This window comes from Hemicordylus capensis, chromosome 1 (genome assembly GCF_027244095.1).
Source record: "Hemicordylus capensis ecotype Gifberg chromosome 1, rHemCap1.1.pri, whole genome shotgun sequence".
Lineage (NCBI taxonomy): Eukaryota > Metazoa > Chordata > Lepidosauria > Squamata > Cordylidae > Hemicordylus > Hemicordylus capensis.
Window position 1 is genome coordinate 26,085,245 of NC_069657.1, and position 19,274 is coordinate 26,104,518.

Consider the following 19,274-nt stretch of genomic DNA (forward strand, 5'->3'; position numbering starts at 1 on the left):
CTCGCTTTGCATGTAATGCGTCTGTCTCATATATCAGTTTCACCTTTTAATTTGCATTACTGAAATTAATGGACTTTTGCACGATATTCTAATTTTCCGAGTTTCACCTGTATTATTATTATTTATTTTTAAAACAGACAGGTGTTATTGACTGGTTTGTTTTATCCAGACATCGAGTCCTTCCCAAGGACCTGGGATGGCTGAATTTTATTATCAATGTTGTTGCTGCTATTGTAGATATCATCACAGAATATAGGCTGTTCCCAGCAAAGTTGCTTATTGTAATCGGCTGATGGTGATTTCTGTGGCCCCTATGGCCAATTATAAAAAGCAACTTTACTGGGAACAGCCTATACTTTTTTTTTAATTGACTGATTGATTTGACTTCTATACCACCCTTCCAAAAATGGCTCAGGGTGGTTCACACAGAGAAATAACAAATAAATGATGGTACTCTGTCCCCAAAGGGCTCACAATCTAAAAAGAAACATAAGACAGACACCAGCAACACCAGTTTCCCCTCCAAACTGAAGCCCCCTCCTCCTTAATGGGGCTGAACTAGCATGTCTAAGCTGAATCCGGTATCTGGTGCAGGGGGAGACAACAGCAGGGGAGGGCTATTGCCTGCATTCTCTTTGTCAGCTTCCAAGTTAGAACTCCTGGGTTGACCATATTCTCCTCCTCATCCCAGCTGTTCTGTAGCACTAATGTGGCGTTCAACTTCATGTTTTAAACATTCTCCCAGCAATGGGGAATTGCCATGTAGTATAAACAAGCTTTACCACCAGGAACAATAGTCTCCATTTGAACTTTTGAAGAGAACATTCTTGCGGGGTGGAGAGAAAATGCAGCTGAGGCATCTTATATGCTAAGTGACTAATATGCATAGTTCTACACATATCTCTATAAAAGTATTCCAGTTACAGAGCTGAGGAAGAGAATTTTTTATTAAATGGATTAAAAAACACACACATGGGTTTTGTTTTGTTTTTGACAGAAATGAGCTTCTATCAAAGATTCTTTAATATTTATTGCCATTTCTTGCAACTCTTTGTCAATGGAGGGAGCCCATGAGACCAAGGTTCACACTGGAAACACTCATTCATAGGAAGGGTTCACACAAAGTGTTGAATCAGCTTCAGCAGAGGTGCAAGAACCTCAGGAATGTGTGCAAGCCTTACTTCCAGTCTCAAGGAAGATATGTCAAGATTGGGATGTCATATGAACCACCAGTCTCAGCATATTCTATCCAGGGCTATATTCAAATATAACCATGATGAAAATATGGGCAGGTTCACAAGCAGTGCTAAACCGGAAGTTCAGTGGAATTGCAGGAGCCCCAGGAAAGCATGTGATTGATCCCTACATCCAGTCTTAGGACGGCTATGCCAAGACTGGGCGTGTCCTACGAACCACCAATCTCAGCATATTCTACCCTACTTGTGGTATTTATTTTTTGTATTATATTTGTATATTGCCCCAAACTTCTGTCTCTGGGTGGTTTACAGCAACATAAACAAATTAAAATAGATAATGAGTACCCAGAATGTTGGGGGCAATATGCTAAATCATTGTAAACCGCTTTGAGAGCTCCGGCTATAGAGCGGTATATAAATGTAAGTGCTATTGCTATTGCTATTAAACCCTCAAAACAATTTAAAACTACAAGTCTAGTTAAAAAGCTTGAGTGAATAAATGTGTCTTTAGAGACCTTTTTAAAAGTTGTCAGAGATGGGGAGGCTCTTATTTCAGCAGGGAGTGCATTTCAGAGTCTTGGGGCGGCAACAGAGAAAGCCTGTCCCTGTGTAGCCACCAGATGAGCTGGTGGCAACTTAAGACAAACCTCTCTGGATGATCTCAATGGGTAATGGGGCTCATAGTGAAAAAGATATTCTCTAATATACCCAGGGCCTAAGCTGTTTAGAGCTTCATAGGTTATAACAGCACCTTGCATTTTGCCTGGAAACTTTCTGGGAGCCAGTGTAGCTCTTTTAGTACAGGAGAAATATGGTCTCTTTTGGATGACTGCCGCATTCTGTACCAGCTGCAGTTTCCAGACTACTTTCCAAAGGCAGCCCCACATAGAGTGCATTGCAGAAGAAGAGTCTTGAGGTTACCAGAATACGTACCACTGTTCTGAGGTCATTTATCTCAAGAAACAGATGCAGCTGGCATATCAGCCGAAGCTGATAGAAAGCACCTCTGGCCACTGCCACAACCATGGTTTAGGTATGGCAACTCAACACCTGTAACTAAGATTCTAAGTGGGGGACAGATGTTGGATTCACACTGCAAGCTGAGATTGGTGGGTTCATATGACACGTCCTAACTCGGCATATCCTTCCTGAGACTGTAAGTAAGGCTCACACACATTCCCAGGCCTCCGGCAGCTCAGGTTCAGCACTGCGTGTGAACCTGCCTATAGTTTCATCATGATCTAGCATTATATTGGAACCCAGCCACTATCTCAATTGCTTCCCAAGGCTGCAATACTACATTCAAGACTAACTGAAATCAATGAGAGTTACACACAGATAGGAAACAAAAAGAGAGAGCCAGCATGGTGTCGTGGTTAGAGTGCTGGACTCTAGGACCAGAAAGACCAGAGTTCAAATCTCCATGCAACCACGAAACTCACTGGGTGACTCTGGGCCAGTCACTTTATCTCTCAACCTAACCTATCTCACAGGGTTGTTCTGAGGATAATCATAACCACGAACACCACTCTGGATTCCTTGGAGGAAGAGCAGAAAATAAATGTAGAAAAAATGAATAAAATTCTAGGCAGGTTCCCTTTCTTTTCTCAGCATGCAAGCCTGCTGATTCACACACGCATACACATCACACTGTTATTCAACTCTTGCTAACTCAGAGCTCAGCATGTCAACTGTCTCCATTGAAAAGCATCATGTTGGATGGGAGTTGCAGTCAACAACAGCTGGAGAGCCTCAGGTTGGCTACCCCAACATAGGCCCTGACAGTTATTTTTGGTTACTGCCAGCAATGCAGAGGGAAACAGACCCAAGAACGGGACTGATATATTTATTCCACTCCAGGAACAGAAATAATGGGATGGAAGAAATCACAACTAAATATAGGAGGGGCTGACATTGGAAGGATCTGCAATCTCATACACAGAGTCACTTGTCAAAATAATGTGACTAATGAATACATTTTGAGGGAAATTACCATCTGTGAGTCTAAAAAGCAGGACCTAAATCAATCCTAATGAATTCTTACAAGTTATCCATCTGTAGTAGCACAAAAACAGAAATATAATGAATGGCTAAAAGAGGAGAGTGTGAGACTTAGATTGTTTTTCTTCATAAGGATGAGTGATGCAGCTGCTTGTAACATGAGACAACTCAACTTGCTACGCGTATCTACAGAGCCTATAAAAACTTGTAGAGCTATTCATACTGTAGGCTTGCCACATCACTAAGAATACTTAAGTTTTATATAAGCCAGTGTTCTTCTTTGTAAGGCCTGTGCACCACTAGTGGTCCCCAACAACCCTGAGTGCGGCCCCAGGACTAATTGTGTATTGGCCTGTGTGAAGCTTCAGCTGAAATGGAATACTTTCCCCACTGTCAGTAGGGCTCCTTTAAGGGAGCCCTTTAAAAACCCTGCACTGCCTTGTGGCACAGCCGAGAAGTGACTTGATTAGCAAGCCAGAGATTGCCAGTTCGGATCCCCGCTGGTACCTATATGGGGCAGCAGCAATCTAGGAAGATGCTGAAAGGCCTCATCTCATACTGATGGCAATGGTAAACCCCTTCTGTATTCTACCAAAAGAAAACCGCAGGGCAATGTGGTCGCCAGGAGTTGACCCCGATCCGACACACTTTACCTTACTGTCGTGGAAGGCCTGCACAGAGAGTGCTGGGAAGTACAGTCCTTTCCCAGCGCTTTCTCCATAACATTCTTAAGGGAGGGCTCCATCTCTCTTAAAGGGTCCCGTACCCCACCCCAGCACTGAGAAAAGCACAGTACTGCGTGCAGAGGTCAGCACAGTGGGAAATAGCTCTCACATTTAACTTTTTTGCCAAAGTGGCCATTGTTTGACACACAATGAAGATAAGCAATGTACTATAAACAATGCACTCAAGGATGATGTTTCAGAAACACCCACCAACCCATCCATTTTGATCTACCATTTACAACAGATGCCCCTTTTTACTCTTCATTTGTCCCCAAACAGTCATACTGCAGCTACTCAACTCTCACAGTCACTGCAAACACAATGTTAATCTTCTAACAATTATCAAAAGATTAAAAGCCTGCCATGGGGTCATATATCCACTTCCAGTCGCTGTTGTCCTCAGCAACTGATATTTAAATGAAAAGAGTGCGTTGTGTGGAGCAAATTTATTCTGCTTTATTGTGCCACAATCAGGGGTGGAGCTAAAATTGGGCGAACGGGTTCAAAGAACCCGGGCCACGCCCAATCAGGGGCCGCGCTTCGCAGCCCCACACGCCCCCCGCTTTTGATGTCAGACACGGGGGTGCTAGTTTAGCTCCTGAGCGGGGGCTGCGCAGCCCCTTCGGGAGCTAAACTAAGGCTGGCGCTGCATTCACACCGCCAGCCAGGAGCAGCTCTTCCCTGCTATGGCTGGGAAGAGCCGCTCCTGACTGCACTGCGAACGCAACGCCAGCCTTAGTTTAGCTCCCAAACGGAGCCTCAAGGCTCCGTTCGGGAGCCAGACCCCTACCCCCCCCACGTCTGACATCAGATGCGGGGCCGTGGCTAGTGCCGCATCTGACATCAGATGCAGGGGGCAGGGTCAGCAGGGCCACACACGGGCCGCCGATGGTCCCGCTCTGCCGCTGGCCACAATAAAATATAATTTAAGACCCTGTAGATGGTTAACAACATCCTCTATCCCTGCCTGGGATGGGAAGGGAGAGAGTAGATGAGATGGTGTTTTGGTCCCTTCCAACCCCGCAGTTCTGTAAGTTTATAGGACACGTGGACCAGTGTGGATGATACGTCCGACTGACCCCACACATGTCCCATTTCTCCTTCTGCACATTAGGGATGTGCACTAACCAAGGTTCATGCACAGGTTCGACGCTCCGAGGCACCGCCAGGTGTGGAGTGGCAAGTGGCACCTTTAAAAGCGAGTACAGCAGTTACTTACTTGCACTCTGCTGCTCCATGCAGCTTCCTGTGGAGGCGGTATTCCGCCCAACAGCCCACGCACAGCGGCACACACATGGCCTCCACACAAGCACAGATGCCTTGTGCGTGCTGGCGCTGTGCCGTCGCCAAGCACCACCTGTTGGGGGGAGCGCCGCAGCAGCAAGAGGCTGCATGAAGCAGCAAAGAGCAGGTTAGGACCTCCTGCACTCCCTTTAAAGATGCTGTTCACCGCTCCCCACCCATGTTCCGTCTAACAGGGATTCCCCGATGTTGTTGACTACAACTCCCAGCATCCCCAGCTGCAACAGCCCTTGCTTGGGGATTATGGAACTTGTAGCCAACATCTGGGAATCCCTGCTAGAGGGAACACTGCTCCGCACCCCCTGGCAGTGCCTCAGAATGCAGAAATGGTTCGGGCCCGAACCAGTTCGGTGGACAAACCTCGGTTCGTGCACATCCCTACTGCACGCTGTTCTGTTTTTCATCATTGCATGGGGGCATGAACTAGGGATGTGCACCGAATTGCTTTGTTGCCATCCCAAGGGCGGCGAGGGGTTCCCTTAATAGGCGGTGGGCAGGTCCTGCCTGCCCATCCTCCAAACCCCCATCGCCCTGTGCCGGCACTGTTCAGACTGAAATACCTGTGTGGAAGTGGCAGCTTGTGCCACTTTCCCCTTTAAAATGATGTGCCACGGTGATGGAATGCATCCCTGGCATCCCTCGTGTGGCATTGGCACGTAAATAGCATCAGCGCAAGGTGGCGGGGGTTTGGAGGATGGACAGGTAGGACCTGTCCACCTCCTCTTAAGGGAACCCCTCACCCTGCACCGAAACGTTTCAGAGCCAGAGAGCCGAAGCATTTCAGAGCTTCTCCAAAGAGGTGCCAAAATGCTTCGGGCTCATCCCTAGTATGAACAGACTCCTCACATGCAACTTAAATACTAAATTAAAGCAGTATTTAATTTATGTGTGAATGGGGTGGCTTGCCTCCCATGCAGCTGTGAAAAACGGAACAGGGCATAGAGAGGAGGAGAAGGACAATTGTGTTCATGTCATTAATCATGTTGTCAGCAGGGTCAGTTGGATACATCCAAAGTGGCCTAGTGCTGTAGAGATCAAACGAGGCAGAAGCACCTACATCACTGGCACTTGGGGCCGAACTACACATTACACTAAGCATGCCGTTTGAGTGGGTGTGTTTGCCTACTGCTACCCTTGTAAATAGCAGTGACTGGCAGGGGAGAGGTTTCCAGGATTGCAATTGACACATGGAGAGAGGTGGCTTTAACAGAGCCTGACTAGCTCAGTCACTAGAGCATAAAACTCTTAATCTCAAGGTTGTGAGTTTGGGCCCCATGTTGGGAAGCAGCTTTTCAAGAAGCAGAGTGGCACAACAAAAGCATGCCAGGCCCATAACCCAGCTGGATAGAAACATACATAGGAAGCTGCCTTTTACCAAGTCAGACCATTGATCTATCTAGCTCAGTATTGTCTACCCAGCTCAGTATTGTCTACCTCAGTATTGTCTACCCAATACCCAGTATTGTCTACCCAGTATTGTCTACCCAGAAGCAGTGGCTTCTCCAAGGTTGCAGGCAGGAAACTCTCTTAGCCCTATCTTGGAGATGCTGCTAGGGAGGGAACTTCTTCCTAGGGAGCCATTCTTCCCAGAGTGGCTCCATCCTCTGAGGGGAATATCTCACAGTGCTCACACATCAAGTCTCTCATTCATATGCAACTAGGGTGGACCCTGCTTAGCAAAGGAGACAATTCATTCTTGCTACCACAAGACCAGCTCTCCTCCCATACCATTGTCTGCCATTCCCAAAGTCCTTTCTCCAAAGCCATTCTCTGCTAGCTCAACTTGGGGAAGGACAATAGCTCAGCAGAAGGGTATCTGCTTTGCATGCATAAGGTCCTATGTTCAATTCCTGGCAACACCTCCAAACAGGACTGAGAAATAGCCTCCCTGAAAGCCTGCCCATCAGGACAGACAATACTGAGCTGGATGGACAAATGAATCTGACTCAGTATAAGGCAGCTTCCTATGTAACTCCTTGCCACACTGTTGCCCTGATCTGGATCTTTCCTCTGGTTGCTATTTCTCCACTAACGGGAGTTTCTCTCAAGGGGAAACAGCATCTACAGGAGCCCAATCCAGATGTAAACAATGGTAGAACAAAGGGTTAAAATCCCCCTTCCTACATGCTGTGGTGCTGAGCCCGATCCTCCAGCAACTGCTAAAATGAGTGCTATTTAAATAGGAAACCCCAAACACACAGAGCCAAACTATGCCTTTAGTATAACATACAGTTTGTCCCAAAGCATTTTGCAGAAAGGTACAGAGTGAGAACATAAAGGGTGCTGCTGTTTTCCCTTGTGTTGGGCACTCATCAAGTGTTGCAAGAGACATGGGATGGCCTCAGAAAAGTGTAGGGAGACTGCAAATCAAGCAACACCTTTACAATGAGGCGATTCTCATGATCGCCAAAAAGCAGGCTAAGGGAGCCTAGCTTGCTTTTGGGCGAGTGTGAGAACCACCAGGCTCGTAGGCGAGCCCGGTGTCCTCAAAGCGGGTAACCCACTTAGGTAGCCTTCCCCTTAGACAAGGTTAGTGGTGCGAGTGCTCTGCTAACCCCATCTATTTGATCATGTATTGCTGCAGCGTGGCTCCACGCTGTGGTAAGATGAGGAGACCCCTGCCGGGAGGCTGACACAAGCCTCCCGGCCCTGGGGGTCTCTCCAGGATGCCCCACACGCTCGCACTCGGCATCCTGGAACTTTCGGGGGCCACGTGGCCCCTGATTCCCACAGCCCCTGCCAGGTCCATGATGGAGTCGTCAGTCGTGTGGGCAGCCAATCCAGACGCTCAGGGCTGCCACCTTGATCGTCTGCGGGGAGAGCGGGCTAAGCTAAAATAAATAGGTAAGGTAGTCTGTGGCTGGTCAGGGAAGAGTGTCTGCATGCTTGCATGCAGAAGATTCCAAGTTCCCTCCCTGGCATCTCCAAGAGACTTCTGCCTGCAGCTTTGGAAAAGCCTCTGCCAGTCTGTGTAGACAATACTAAGCTAGATGGATCAATGGTCTGACTCCGTATAAGGCAGCTTCCTATGTTTCTAAGATAGGTTTCCAAGACTTTTCTACTTTGAAAGGTGCCTCTTTGCTCAATTAGCAGCAGAGGTATGGGACAGTGCCTTCAACTTTCAGTTATTTACTTCAAAAAACTATACCCTTTCTCTGACCTTCACTTATTTGCATGAAGGATGTACACACAGGAAAAGAGAGAATCGATACAGAAATATCTAGGACAGCAATGGCATTCTCTTACTAGTAAAGGAACTAATAAGAGAATGCCTTATGTGTTGCACAGACACCCACAGCACTTCCACCAGAGATTATCCTAAGCTTTTTTCACCACTGGACTTCCTGCTTGTTTTGGAACTGAAAGAAAGAAAACAGGAAGGAGGGAAGGGAAAATAAGAAATTCTTTTTTTCTGTGTTTGCTTTTACTGCATGAAACAGTTGTATACCTGCATATGCCGTTTAAATAGAGTTCAGTCCAGATCACAAGTGGCACAGCAGAGAAATGCTTGACTAACAAGCAGAAAGTTGCTGGTTCAAATCCCCACTGGTATTATTAGGCAGCAGCGATATAGTGAGATGCTGAAAGGCATCATCTCACATTGTGCAGGAGGAGGCAATGGTAAACCCCTCCTGTATACTAACAAAGAAAACCACAGGGTTCTGTGGGTGCCAGCAGTTGAAATCGACTTGATGGCACAACTTTACTTTACAGATCAAGGCCTATGTTTTGCAGGGCTGGATTAGTACCATATTATATTCTTAGTATAAGGCTTTGTAGACTGAAAGGAAACAGTGTTCATTTTCCCCATCTATTTTATTTAAGAAACAGATGCTGTTCCACCCCATATGCCCAACTTCACAAAAACTCATTTCACACTGCACATTGCTTTTTGACACTGCACAAAATATGCCTAGCTGCACGTGAGCAGGTATCATGCCTTTCGCGCAGGGTGAAGATGAGACAGACAGGGCTGCAAACAAGAAGGGGCAGCGCCCTCCATTTACCCCAGGAGAACTGGAGGTGGTGCCTACGCTTGTGGACGGGCGGGAAGCAGCACCGCCACGCCACGCCACCCCTCCAGCCTCAGCTCACCTGGCACAAGAGGTCCTGCAGGTGGCTGGCGCAGGCGGCGTAGGCGGCCTGGTCGAGGTGCCCGCTGACGCTGTAGTAGCGCTCCAGCAGGGCGGAGTCGCGCTCCGCGTCGCAGCAGCCGAAGTCCGAGTACTGCACGCAGAAGGCGAGCGGCCGCGGCGGCTTGAAAGGCGGCTTGAAGTCCAGGCACTGCGGGTGGCCCGACGTCAATCCCAGCAGCAGCGCCGCCTCGAGCAGGGCGAAGACGAGCCAGGCCCGGCGGCGGCAGGCAGGATCCCGCGCCCGCGTCATACTCTCCTCCTCCTCCTCGCTTTGCGCTGCTGCTGCGCTCAGGGCAGACGCGGCAGGGGCGCGGAGAAGCTGCGGTCCCGGGGCACCCTTTCGGGCATGACGCCCCCCCCCCCGCTCCCTTTAACCCGCGCAGTGCGCTTCTGCCGGCCCTTCTTCACGCTGCGCTTTTGCGCCTCGGAAACTCCCGGCGCGCTGCTCCGAGGTGCCCCTCGGGTAAGGCGTGCGGGAAACGGCTCTCTTGTTGGGAGCGGGGATGCTCCGCCACTCTCGGCGCAGCGCGTTTCCCTTCACAGACTTAAGCAACGTCGGCGCGCAGTGGGGGGACAGCTCTTACCCGCCCGCGGGGGCGGTCAAGCGACCTTCTCGTCATGCTGCCACCTCGGCCGCCCCCCTTTGCTAGCAGAAGCGCCTCAGACAGACCCAAAAGGAGCGAAGGCACCGCCCTCCCCTCGCTCGGGGCGTGTAAACAGACGCTGGAGCGGCGCCCGCCGAGGCAGCGGATTGCCAGGGGCTGAGGCAGCAGCCGGCTCTCCTGAAGGGACAAGCGGCGCTAAGACGGTATTAACCGTATACAAATATGTTAATTTTTTTAAAAAAAAAGGGGGGGGAAAGACCCGAGCGTCTCAGCTGGGCTCAGTCCCAGGGACGTGGGAAAGAGTGCCTCTGACGACGCGCAGGCTGCCATTCCTGTACTCAGGGCTGGGCAGCCCAAAGCACATGCGTATATAGTGACATATAGTATTTACGTTGCTTTTCTCACAGACACTCAAAACTGCTGCTGGTAAACCATAGAAATATTCCTGCTGGGGGGAGGGGGCGCACAGAAGGGGCAAAAGTGCATTTATGGCTGGGCAAGCTGCGTCCCACGTATTAGATTGCTGAAACAGAAAGGGGGGGTCGGGGGGAGGCAAACTACTTGTCTGAAAAGACTTTTGCCCATCCTTCTGGAACAGCCCTTGCTTCAGGCACATAGCAAGATTGGAGTGGATCTTGGAACAAGAAGTGAAGGGCCCTGGGCCCTTTGCCTTCTCCCCCTCCCTCACTGCCATGTCTTTGCTGCCGAAGAACTGTAATGGCATGGTGAAAAACAAAATATTTTTGGCATGACTTTTCTTGCTCCTATTCAAATAATATCACACACTTCCCATGCATACATAATAATAATAGAAATACAGACACTTTCTCTCTCTCACACACACACACACACACACACACACAGCACATGTGTTTTCCCCTGGCTAAGAAACATTTCTTTTAGGGATGTGCTGAAATGTGATTTGGTTGGCTGAATCATAGGTGCATCCCTGGGCACATCCCTTTAAAACCGAAGGCTTACACAGATCCTTTAAAGCAGAGGAGAGCAGGTGTGTACCTGCTCCTCCACTTGCCATCACCATGGCGCTCCCCCCGCTATACCCGCGCACCGGCAGGGCATCTCCCAGCTGCCCCTGCGCATAATGCCGGCATGCACATAGCCTCTGTGCATGTGCATCAGCCATTTGCATGGTCAGCATGGTGTCTGGTAATGCGTTTGCTGGAGCCCCACGGGCCAAATCATATTTCAGCACATGCCTAATTTCTTTAACCAATATATCTATTACAATCACCCCATATATTCATACATCAGCAGTGAAGAATGAAAAGCAGGCTGTCTTCACCCAGCCAACAGGGGGGCTGTCCTTCATGGGTCCAGAGACATTTCTGACATTGCCCCCACCCAAGTCAATTATAGCTACCATGCCCTGTATTGCTTTCCTGCTGCAAACAAATGTTCTAAAAGTCTGTCTGTATCCTCTTAATGTTTCGGTTTTGTTTGCTCCTGAAGCCGCTGTGAAAAAAGTTGCCTGTTGGTTAAAAAGATGGATGTTCTGCAGAGTGATAAGGAATGGGACTCCAGAGAGTCAAGGCATCATCTGTGGAAGCTTTGAGAGGTGGGCAGCAGTCTCTTCCCCAGGGCTGGCTTTAGGGGTGTGCAGCTGAACAGGGTGCAGTCCTTCAGGAGGTGCCACACAAGAGTGCTGCACATCCTAGACCAAAACATGAAGCATCCAAAGTGGTGCTGCACACCGCTAACGCTGGCCCTGCTCCTCTGTTCAAGGCAGGAGTTCCATGATTTGAACTGCTGCCACCTTTCTCAAAAATCAGCCACAGGGGAACAATTTGGATCAGGGCAGCTGCACATGTGGAGGGGCAGTCTAACTCTTTGCCCCTTTGCTGATCCTATATGAGATTCAGGAAAGTCTTGAAATTTAAAACTATGGCCATGTGGAATAAGGCAGGTGGCAACAGATGCTTCCATAACCGCCCAATAATGGACAAAGAGCCCATAAACGTAGCATTCATAGCTATTTCTCATTAGCTAACCAATAGAAAAGTTGGCTAATAAAAAGCAAGCCAAAACCTGCAGAAAAGCTTCCCTAAAGTATTTAATGACAGATGGGGAGCCTTGCTGCAGTTGCACATGTGGCCAAATTAAAACAAAGAGAGGCCCTTTGCAAAACTTGGATTTCCTGTGCATTTTGTGGCTTTGCAAGGTTTTGCACTGTGAAAAAAGACTTCACAGTCAACATATATCCAAACCGACAAACCAGTTAAGACAGAGTACTTGGAATTAAGTTGATTTAGTCCCGTTGGAAGAAGGTGAGACAAAAGTGGCCACACTGAGAATTCCCATCATCCCGAAGCTCAATAAATAAGATTAGGAACATGGGAAGCTGCCTTATACCAAGTCAGATCATTGGTCCATCTAGCTGAGGATGGTTTACATTAACTTTCAGCAGCTCTTCAAGATTTCAGGCAGAAATCTCTCCTAGCCTTATCTGGAGATGCCAGGGATTGAACCTGGGACCCACCGTGTGCAAAACAGATGCTCTACCACTGAGTTATAGCCTTATTTCCCCATGAGATGGGAGTTGTCCAACAACATCCAGCAAGCTACAGGTTGGCCACCTCTGCTATATTGCCTTAAGGTGATTTAACCCATTTGTGTAATTATAAAATTTGTTTCATACGTGGGAAGGCTGCACATGAATGCAGAAACATCAGTGAGTCAGCTTTTGCAGTTTAATTCTGCATGCAGTTAAGTTTAATCACAGTTTAATTGCATGCAGAAGGCTCCAGGTTCCCACCCTGGCATCTCCAAGACAGGGCTCCTGCCTGCAACCTTGGAGAAGCCGCTGTCAGTCTGTGTAGAAAATATCGAGCTAGAAGGACCAATGGTCTGACTCGGCATGGCAGTGGATCTGGCCCCCTCTGGCCACCCTGTAGTTCAATCCCTGGAGCCAAATGTTCAAAGTGGGGTACTAAGAATGAGCCTCGGATGAAGGCCAGTTCTTATTGTGATAGCATTGGATATATCCTCTGTGGCATCTTATTTTGAGAGCATGGATATATCCTCTGTGGCTCTGTTTGCAAGGTTGGGCCTTCAGGTGGACAGACAGAAAGGCCAGAATCAAGAGGTGCATGGAGGGAAAGGCAGAAGTCAAGGTCTAGAGCAGTAAACAAAAGTCAGAGGGGCGAGATGTAGGTAAGTAGCCGTGTCAGGCTACCAAGAGGCAGTTTCCAGTTGTCTGTGTGGCTACTCATCAAGACACATTGCTTAGATTGAGGAGCCAGCAGAGCTCTAATTATGGAAGGGCAGGGAACGGGCCGTTAATGAAATCCACAAGACCCACCCCCTGATGTCCCCCAAGTTTATCAAAATAATGTCCCCTGAAGCCATTGATTGATTGATTGATTGATTTTGATTTGATTTCTATACCACCCTTCCAAAAATGGCTCAGGGTGGTTTACATAGAGAAATAACAAATAAATAAGATGGATCTCTGTCCCCAAAGGGCTCACAATCTAAAACAATCTAATCTAAATTAGATCACAATCTAAAATATTAAAAACAGTAGCTAAGGGGGCCGCACAAAACCCATGGGATCTGGCCCCCTCTGGCCACCCTGTTAAGTTCAAACCCTGTAGTTCAAACCCTGGAGCCAAATAACTGGCCTTATCCATAGTACCTCCAGTGACTGTTGCTGATGTCTATCTTATGTTTCTTTTTAGACTGTGAGCCCTTTGGGGACAGGGTTCCATCTTACGTATGTATGTATTTATTTATAATTTCTGTATGTAAACCGCTTTGGAAACTTTTGTTGAAAAGTGGTATATAAATGTTGTTGTTGTTAAATGTGAAGCACCAGCAACTTGGAGCTAGACAGAACCCTATTGTCTCCCCAGATTATTTCAGCTGATGAGCTGCAGTACCCTCTCTGTCCATTATCTGGGTGGCACTGCTGTGCGGCAAACATCAAGCCAATAATCCCTTCTACATGAGAGCTGTCCAAGTGGTGCAGGGAGTCTGAGTTCTAATGCCAGAATATTTAGTTTGATCTACCTAGGGCTTTAAGCCATTTTGTACTACTGCCCTAAACACTGTTGGAAAGGAGTCCATTCTCTCCTTAAGAATTCGGAACTGCTGGAGGAGGGCTTCCATCCACATACTCCACTGGTGTGTAAACAAACTATCACACAGAGGACCAGCTTGGTTGCTTCCCCCGCCCCTCCCCCCCTCCAACCATTGGCTCTATCCTACACCATTCCAAAGATGCAAGAATGGAGAAACCACATGCAATGAGATCACATGGAAAGAACCACAACAATATTGGATGCATTGGTGTGGTACTTCCCACATGATATTATCCTTCCTGTGTTTTCTGCATTCCTGTGGCATGGGGTGGAGACATAGGAGAGAAGCAAACAATTTGTCCCTCTTAAGGAGCTGTAGTTTGGACTACAGGGATTGGAATCTATCTCCAGCTGTTTGGGATTCTGAAGAGAGGAGACTAGGATAGGTGGCTTTCTGATTCCTTGTCCTGTGTTCCCAGAGAATAAATTGGAGTAAGAGCTGCTTCTTTTGCATTACAACACTACATGGGCCACTGATGAAAGAAAAACATGGTGGGGAGTAGCCACTGGCTAGAATGCTGATGCTATCCTGGTAAGAATCAAAGAAACCCAGGTCCACCACTACAGTAAAGGGATGCGGCCCACCCAACCTGGGGCCAAATTGGTTGCTGGTTGGCCCAGTCCTCTCCAGGTGGCCAGGGCAGATGTAAAAAGCAGTGGGTTCCCTTGGGGCATTGGCCTGTTGGCAGCTGCCAACAGGTGTTGTGCTGACACCAACCCTGGGTGCTTGCCACAAACAGAAAGCAGACTCAATGCAGAAAACACCAGATCCGCTAAGAAGATGCAATGAGATAGACACTTCAGATGTCGGATTAGTGGAGGTGGTTGATTAGCCACTTCTGCTGGCTTTTTGGCTCTGGCTGTCTGCTTCACCAATTGCCCCACTAGTGGGCACGTGGCACCCTCTACCCCCCCTGGTGATGGCAGCTGAGGCAGTACCTCTGCTGCTGCCGCCACATTGATCTTCTTCCATCCACTTGTCCACACTCTGCAAGGCAGAGGGTGAAGAATGGAGTGGAAATGTGGAGTCCTTCACACTCTTTCTGCTCTGTTCTCCGCCCCCTGCTTTTTGGAAAGGCAGGGTGTGCGAGAAGCAGTGGCATAACCCCTGGGAGAGATCATCAGAAGCTTTGGTGCTGGGTGTTATCAATATGCTGATGTAACCCAGATGTACTTCTCCATGCTGACCTCATCAGGATATCTTCCCTAAATGCCTGCCTGGAGGCAGGAATGGGCTGGATGAGGGATAACAAACTGAAGTTGAATGCAAATAAGACGGAGGTACTGATTGGGGGCGGGGGGGGCAGGACCCAAGAGATGGTTTAGATCTGCCTGTTCTGGATGGGGTTACACTCCCCATGAAAGATCAGGCACGTAGCTTGGGAGTGCTCCTGGACCCAAAGCTCTTTCTGGTTTCTCAGGTTGAGGTGGTGGCCAGGAGCGCTTTTTATCAGCTTCGGCTGATACATCATCTACGCCCATTTCTAGAGGTGAATGACCTTAAAAACAGTGGTACATGTGCTGGTAACCTCCAGGCTTTACTTCTGTAATGCGCTCTACGTGGGGCTGCCTTTGTATGTAGTCCAGAAACTACAACTGATACAGAATGCGGCAGCCAGATTGATCTCTGGGACAACACGAAGGAATCATATAACACTGGTTCTAAAAGAACTGCATTGGCTGCCGATATGTTTCCGGGTGAAATACAGAGTTCTGGTTATTACCTATAAAGCCCTTAACGGCTTGGGTCCAGGCTATTTGGGAGAGAGCCTCCTTTGTCATAATCCCTGCCGCCTGTTACAGTCTTCTGGAGAGGTCCGGTTACGGTTGCCACCAGCTCGTTTGGTGGCAACCCAGGACCGGGCTTTCTCTGTGGCTGCCCCAGGGCTTTGGAATAAGCTTCCTGCTGAAATAAGAGCATCTCCTTCTCTGTTTGTTTTCAGGAAGAACCTCAAGACCTTCCTGTTCTCTCAGGCTTTTAATTAGAATTAATTTTAATAATTTAAAAAACTTGTTTTAATAATTTTATTATATTGCTTTTATTGTCATGTATTTTATTTTGTGACTTTTAAATATTTTAAATTTTGTACATCACCTAGAGATATGCATATCATGCAGTATAAAAATATGATAAATAAATAAATAAATAATAGCCAGCGGAGTGGCGGCCTATGTTCCGCCCAGCTGGCGCCCCCCCTTTGCACATGATGTCATGTGCAGGGGCCCTTCCCCTTTGATGTCACATGCAAAGGAGAAGGCCTGTATGAGCTCTCTGGAGCTCATTTCCAGGCAGCGCTTGCTGCTGGGTGAGTTTTTCCCAGTGAGCGAGAGGAAGGGAATGAACATGATCCAGCAGCAAGCACTGCCTGGAAATGAGATTGGGAGGGCTGAGGTGGGCCTTCTGGCAATCAGGCCATGCCCCCTTTGCACGTGATGTCATGCGCAATGGAGACTCCAGCGGCTCTTTTCATTGGCGGCCCGGGTTCTTTGAACCCATTCGCTCAATGGTGGCTCCGCCTCTGGTGTGGAGAAAAGGCAGCAGCTGCGGCTACTGACACCATTTGGAAAGGGGAACGGGGTTCATGTCCGGGGTTGGGGAAATTGGGAGGGGGCACTGATGTGTGGTGTGCTCTTTGGGACGCAGCAGTTCACTATACTGCCTCAGATATCTGGGAGCTTGGATTGGGCCTGGAAAAACGGCACTAGATGGTTCAAGCAAGTCAGCCATGCTAAGTGTGGGGAAATAGTGAGTTCTGAACTGTGTTATGAGGAACAGGACCTCTACAGAAATGTATCAGGGATCCTTAATAAGAAGATCAGAAATGGTGAGCAAACCTCTCTGAAAGGCTGCTTCCCAATTACTAGCAGACTTCTGTAGTCACCTGGAACTGCAAGCAAGTGTTGGGTGTGTTGGAGCAAACACTCCAGTCCCAGTAGTTCTGGCCAGTGCCCTGCTTTTGCTGAGCATGAACTCTAGATCATGATTCAGAATCGTAGGCAGCATGCAGGGATCCAGGGTAGATGCTCAGAGTTTCTCAGCAGACAAGTCAATGTAAGGTTCTTTGGAAGCACAGCGTTTGGAAACCACTGCTGTAGGGAAAAACAAAACCATAAGAAAACACAGCGGCTGTTTTCACATGCAGCCAAACCCAGGCTAGGGAAGCCCAGCTTGGGTTAGTCTACGCATGAGAACCTCCGGCATCGGGCCCGATTCCAGTGGGGCAGCTCCACCTGGCCTGGCCATTAGCTGAGCTTAAGGGAGAAAGCACTCCCTTAACCCAGGCTTGCTGCTCGTGTGCAAGCTCAGGCTGCTTCCAGCCCGGCCACATACAGAAACAGGCACTTAGAGCACCCATCTCCTGGGAGAATCCCCCAATGGACTGTGCTTGGCACACAGTACATTGTAGAATTCCCGGAGGCCGGGATGCGTTGTCCCAGCTCTCCAAACAGAGATCGTGTTGGAGTGTGGATGGTGCTCCCACCAACATTTTGGCAATCATTAGGCGGGGGAGAAGGTGAGTGAAAGAAAGCCTCCCCTGCCACCGCAGCCCCCCGTCCTGTTGTGTGACCTCACAGTTTTTAGCCTACTTTCGTTAAGGAAAGTAAGCTTATGAGATCACCTGCCACTCTGTGTGTCCATGTGCATGCCCTCTCCCACCAACTTTGCAATGCCTGGACCAATATTAACCAAATTTGGTACAGTTTTATGGACACATAGGGACACCTCAATGGTGTAGTTTGTAATGATGTCACCCATCCCAGTTCAAGCTGGCAGATGTGTGAACATCTGGAGCATCTACCCCAAATCAAGATGGCGGACGTGTGAACATTTAAGGCTGTAGTGGGCTAACTTGTGAGGATGGTAATTATCAATTAGGATTATAGTGAAAGGAAAGTAGGCAAATTAGTTCTTACCAGAACAACTTGTTCTAGACTGACATAGCCAATCTGAATGGTGAAAAAATTCCTTTCTGCTCTCAAATTATGGCAATCAGTCACATGATGAGGGAGAGCAAAACTCATCCACCAAATCTTCCTGTTACCAATACGGATCTTTTTCTCCTCTGCATACAGACATGGGAATCATGCCAGCATCTACAAGAGAAGTACCATCTGAAGCACCCTGACATTAAACAGATTGCTTCTTTGTCAAAGCATCTGTGAATACACTGAAGCAAAGCCAAATGGAGTCCTTCACAGTTTTTGGAATGCTTTCTTGTAGCTTAGCTGTTCTGAGCAGCTACAAAGAATCCTACTATGAATCATTCATTAGAGTGGATTGGGAAAAGGTTTTTTGGGGTTTTTTTTAGATGCCTTATTGGACATTCAGAACTGTTTTCAAAGTAGTGTGCAATGTGCAGATATACTGCCAAGAACTTTGTTTTCCTGGAGCTTCTTGAAACAGGATTAAAGTTTCAGATACAATGACAGCTAAAATAAGCAACCAATGGTTGACAGAGATGGATGTCATCACAACTCAGTATGGAATCAAGTTTTCAATTTTTGGCAAATCTGTTCATGAAGATGTTGCCTAAGCATCGTGAATCTGTTTTTTCATTAGTAATTATCTCCTGGCAGTAAACACACCCACCTACCACACACAGCTAGGAATCTCACTGTTGGTTTTGGATTTATTTAAAAGTTTCTCCCTTGATAATTTTTACCACTGCCCTAGAGCTGCATTTTTCAATAGGAATTATATGAAAACTTTAGTATAATGAACAAACTTCTTTTATGTGTAGCAGGAAGGAGGAGGCTCCCTTCTCTCTGGCACAGTATTGGATCGAGTGGGTCATGAGGGCATGTCATATGTATTAACTGAACCATTATATAAGCAAGAAGGCCTTTCAACCAATTTTACTGTGAAGCCCGACTTAATTCAATAAGGCAATTTTCTTCATGGTTGGGCCCCAGGAGCCAATGGCGTCTCCCATCAACCCTAAGTGTAGCTGCCTAATTGCTTATTGGGCCTGTGCAATTTGCCTTTAGCCAAAATTGAACGCTCTGCACGGTAGGGATGTGCATGGATCCGCGGTGTGTGTGGGGGCTTCGAAGGCAGAGGGGGTGCCGCTTTAAGAGCGGAGGAAGGTTCACTTACCCCTCCCGTCACTTTCCCCCCACCGGCGTCTGTTTACATCCAAGCCCATCAGGGCGGCAGTATACCTCTATGTCGTCCCACTCCCCAGTTGTCTAGATATGACCGGAAGTC

The 19,274-nt window shown here is 48.0% G+C and overlaps 2 protein-coding genes across 3 annotated transcripts in view; one reads left to right on the top strand and one right to left on the bottom strand.

Moving 5' to 3' along the window:
- The window catches only part of HHIPL1 (HHIP like 1), a 58,083-nt gene extending 48,473 nt beyond the window's left edge, over window positions 1-9,610 (bottom strand). For both annotated transcript variants that reach the window (XM_053282911.1, XM_053282912.1), the window contains exon 1: window positions 9,320-9,610. In XM_053282911.1, coding sequence (XP_053138886.1) covers window positions 9,320-9,610 — 291 coding nt within the window. The remainder of the gene's footprint in view (window positions 1-9,319) is intronic.
- LOC128339286 (uncharacterized) lies at window positions 9,161-18,676 on the top strand. Its single transcript, XM_053282913.1, has 2 exons — window positions 9,161-10,168; window positions 18,140-18,676. The coding sequence occupies exons 1-2, from the start codon at window positions 9,161-9,163 to the stop codon at window positions 18,227-18,229; spliced, it is 1,098 nt and encodes a 365-aa protein (XP_053138888.1). The 3' UTR covers window positions 18,230-18,676.
- Window positions 18,677-19,274: the final 598 nt, after the last annotated feature.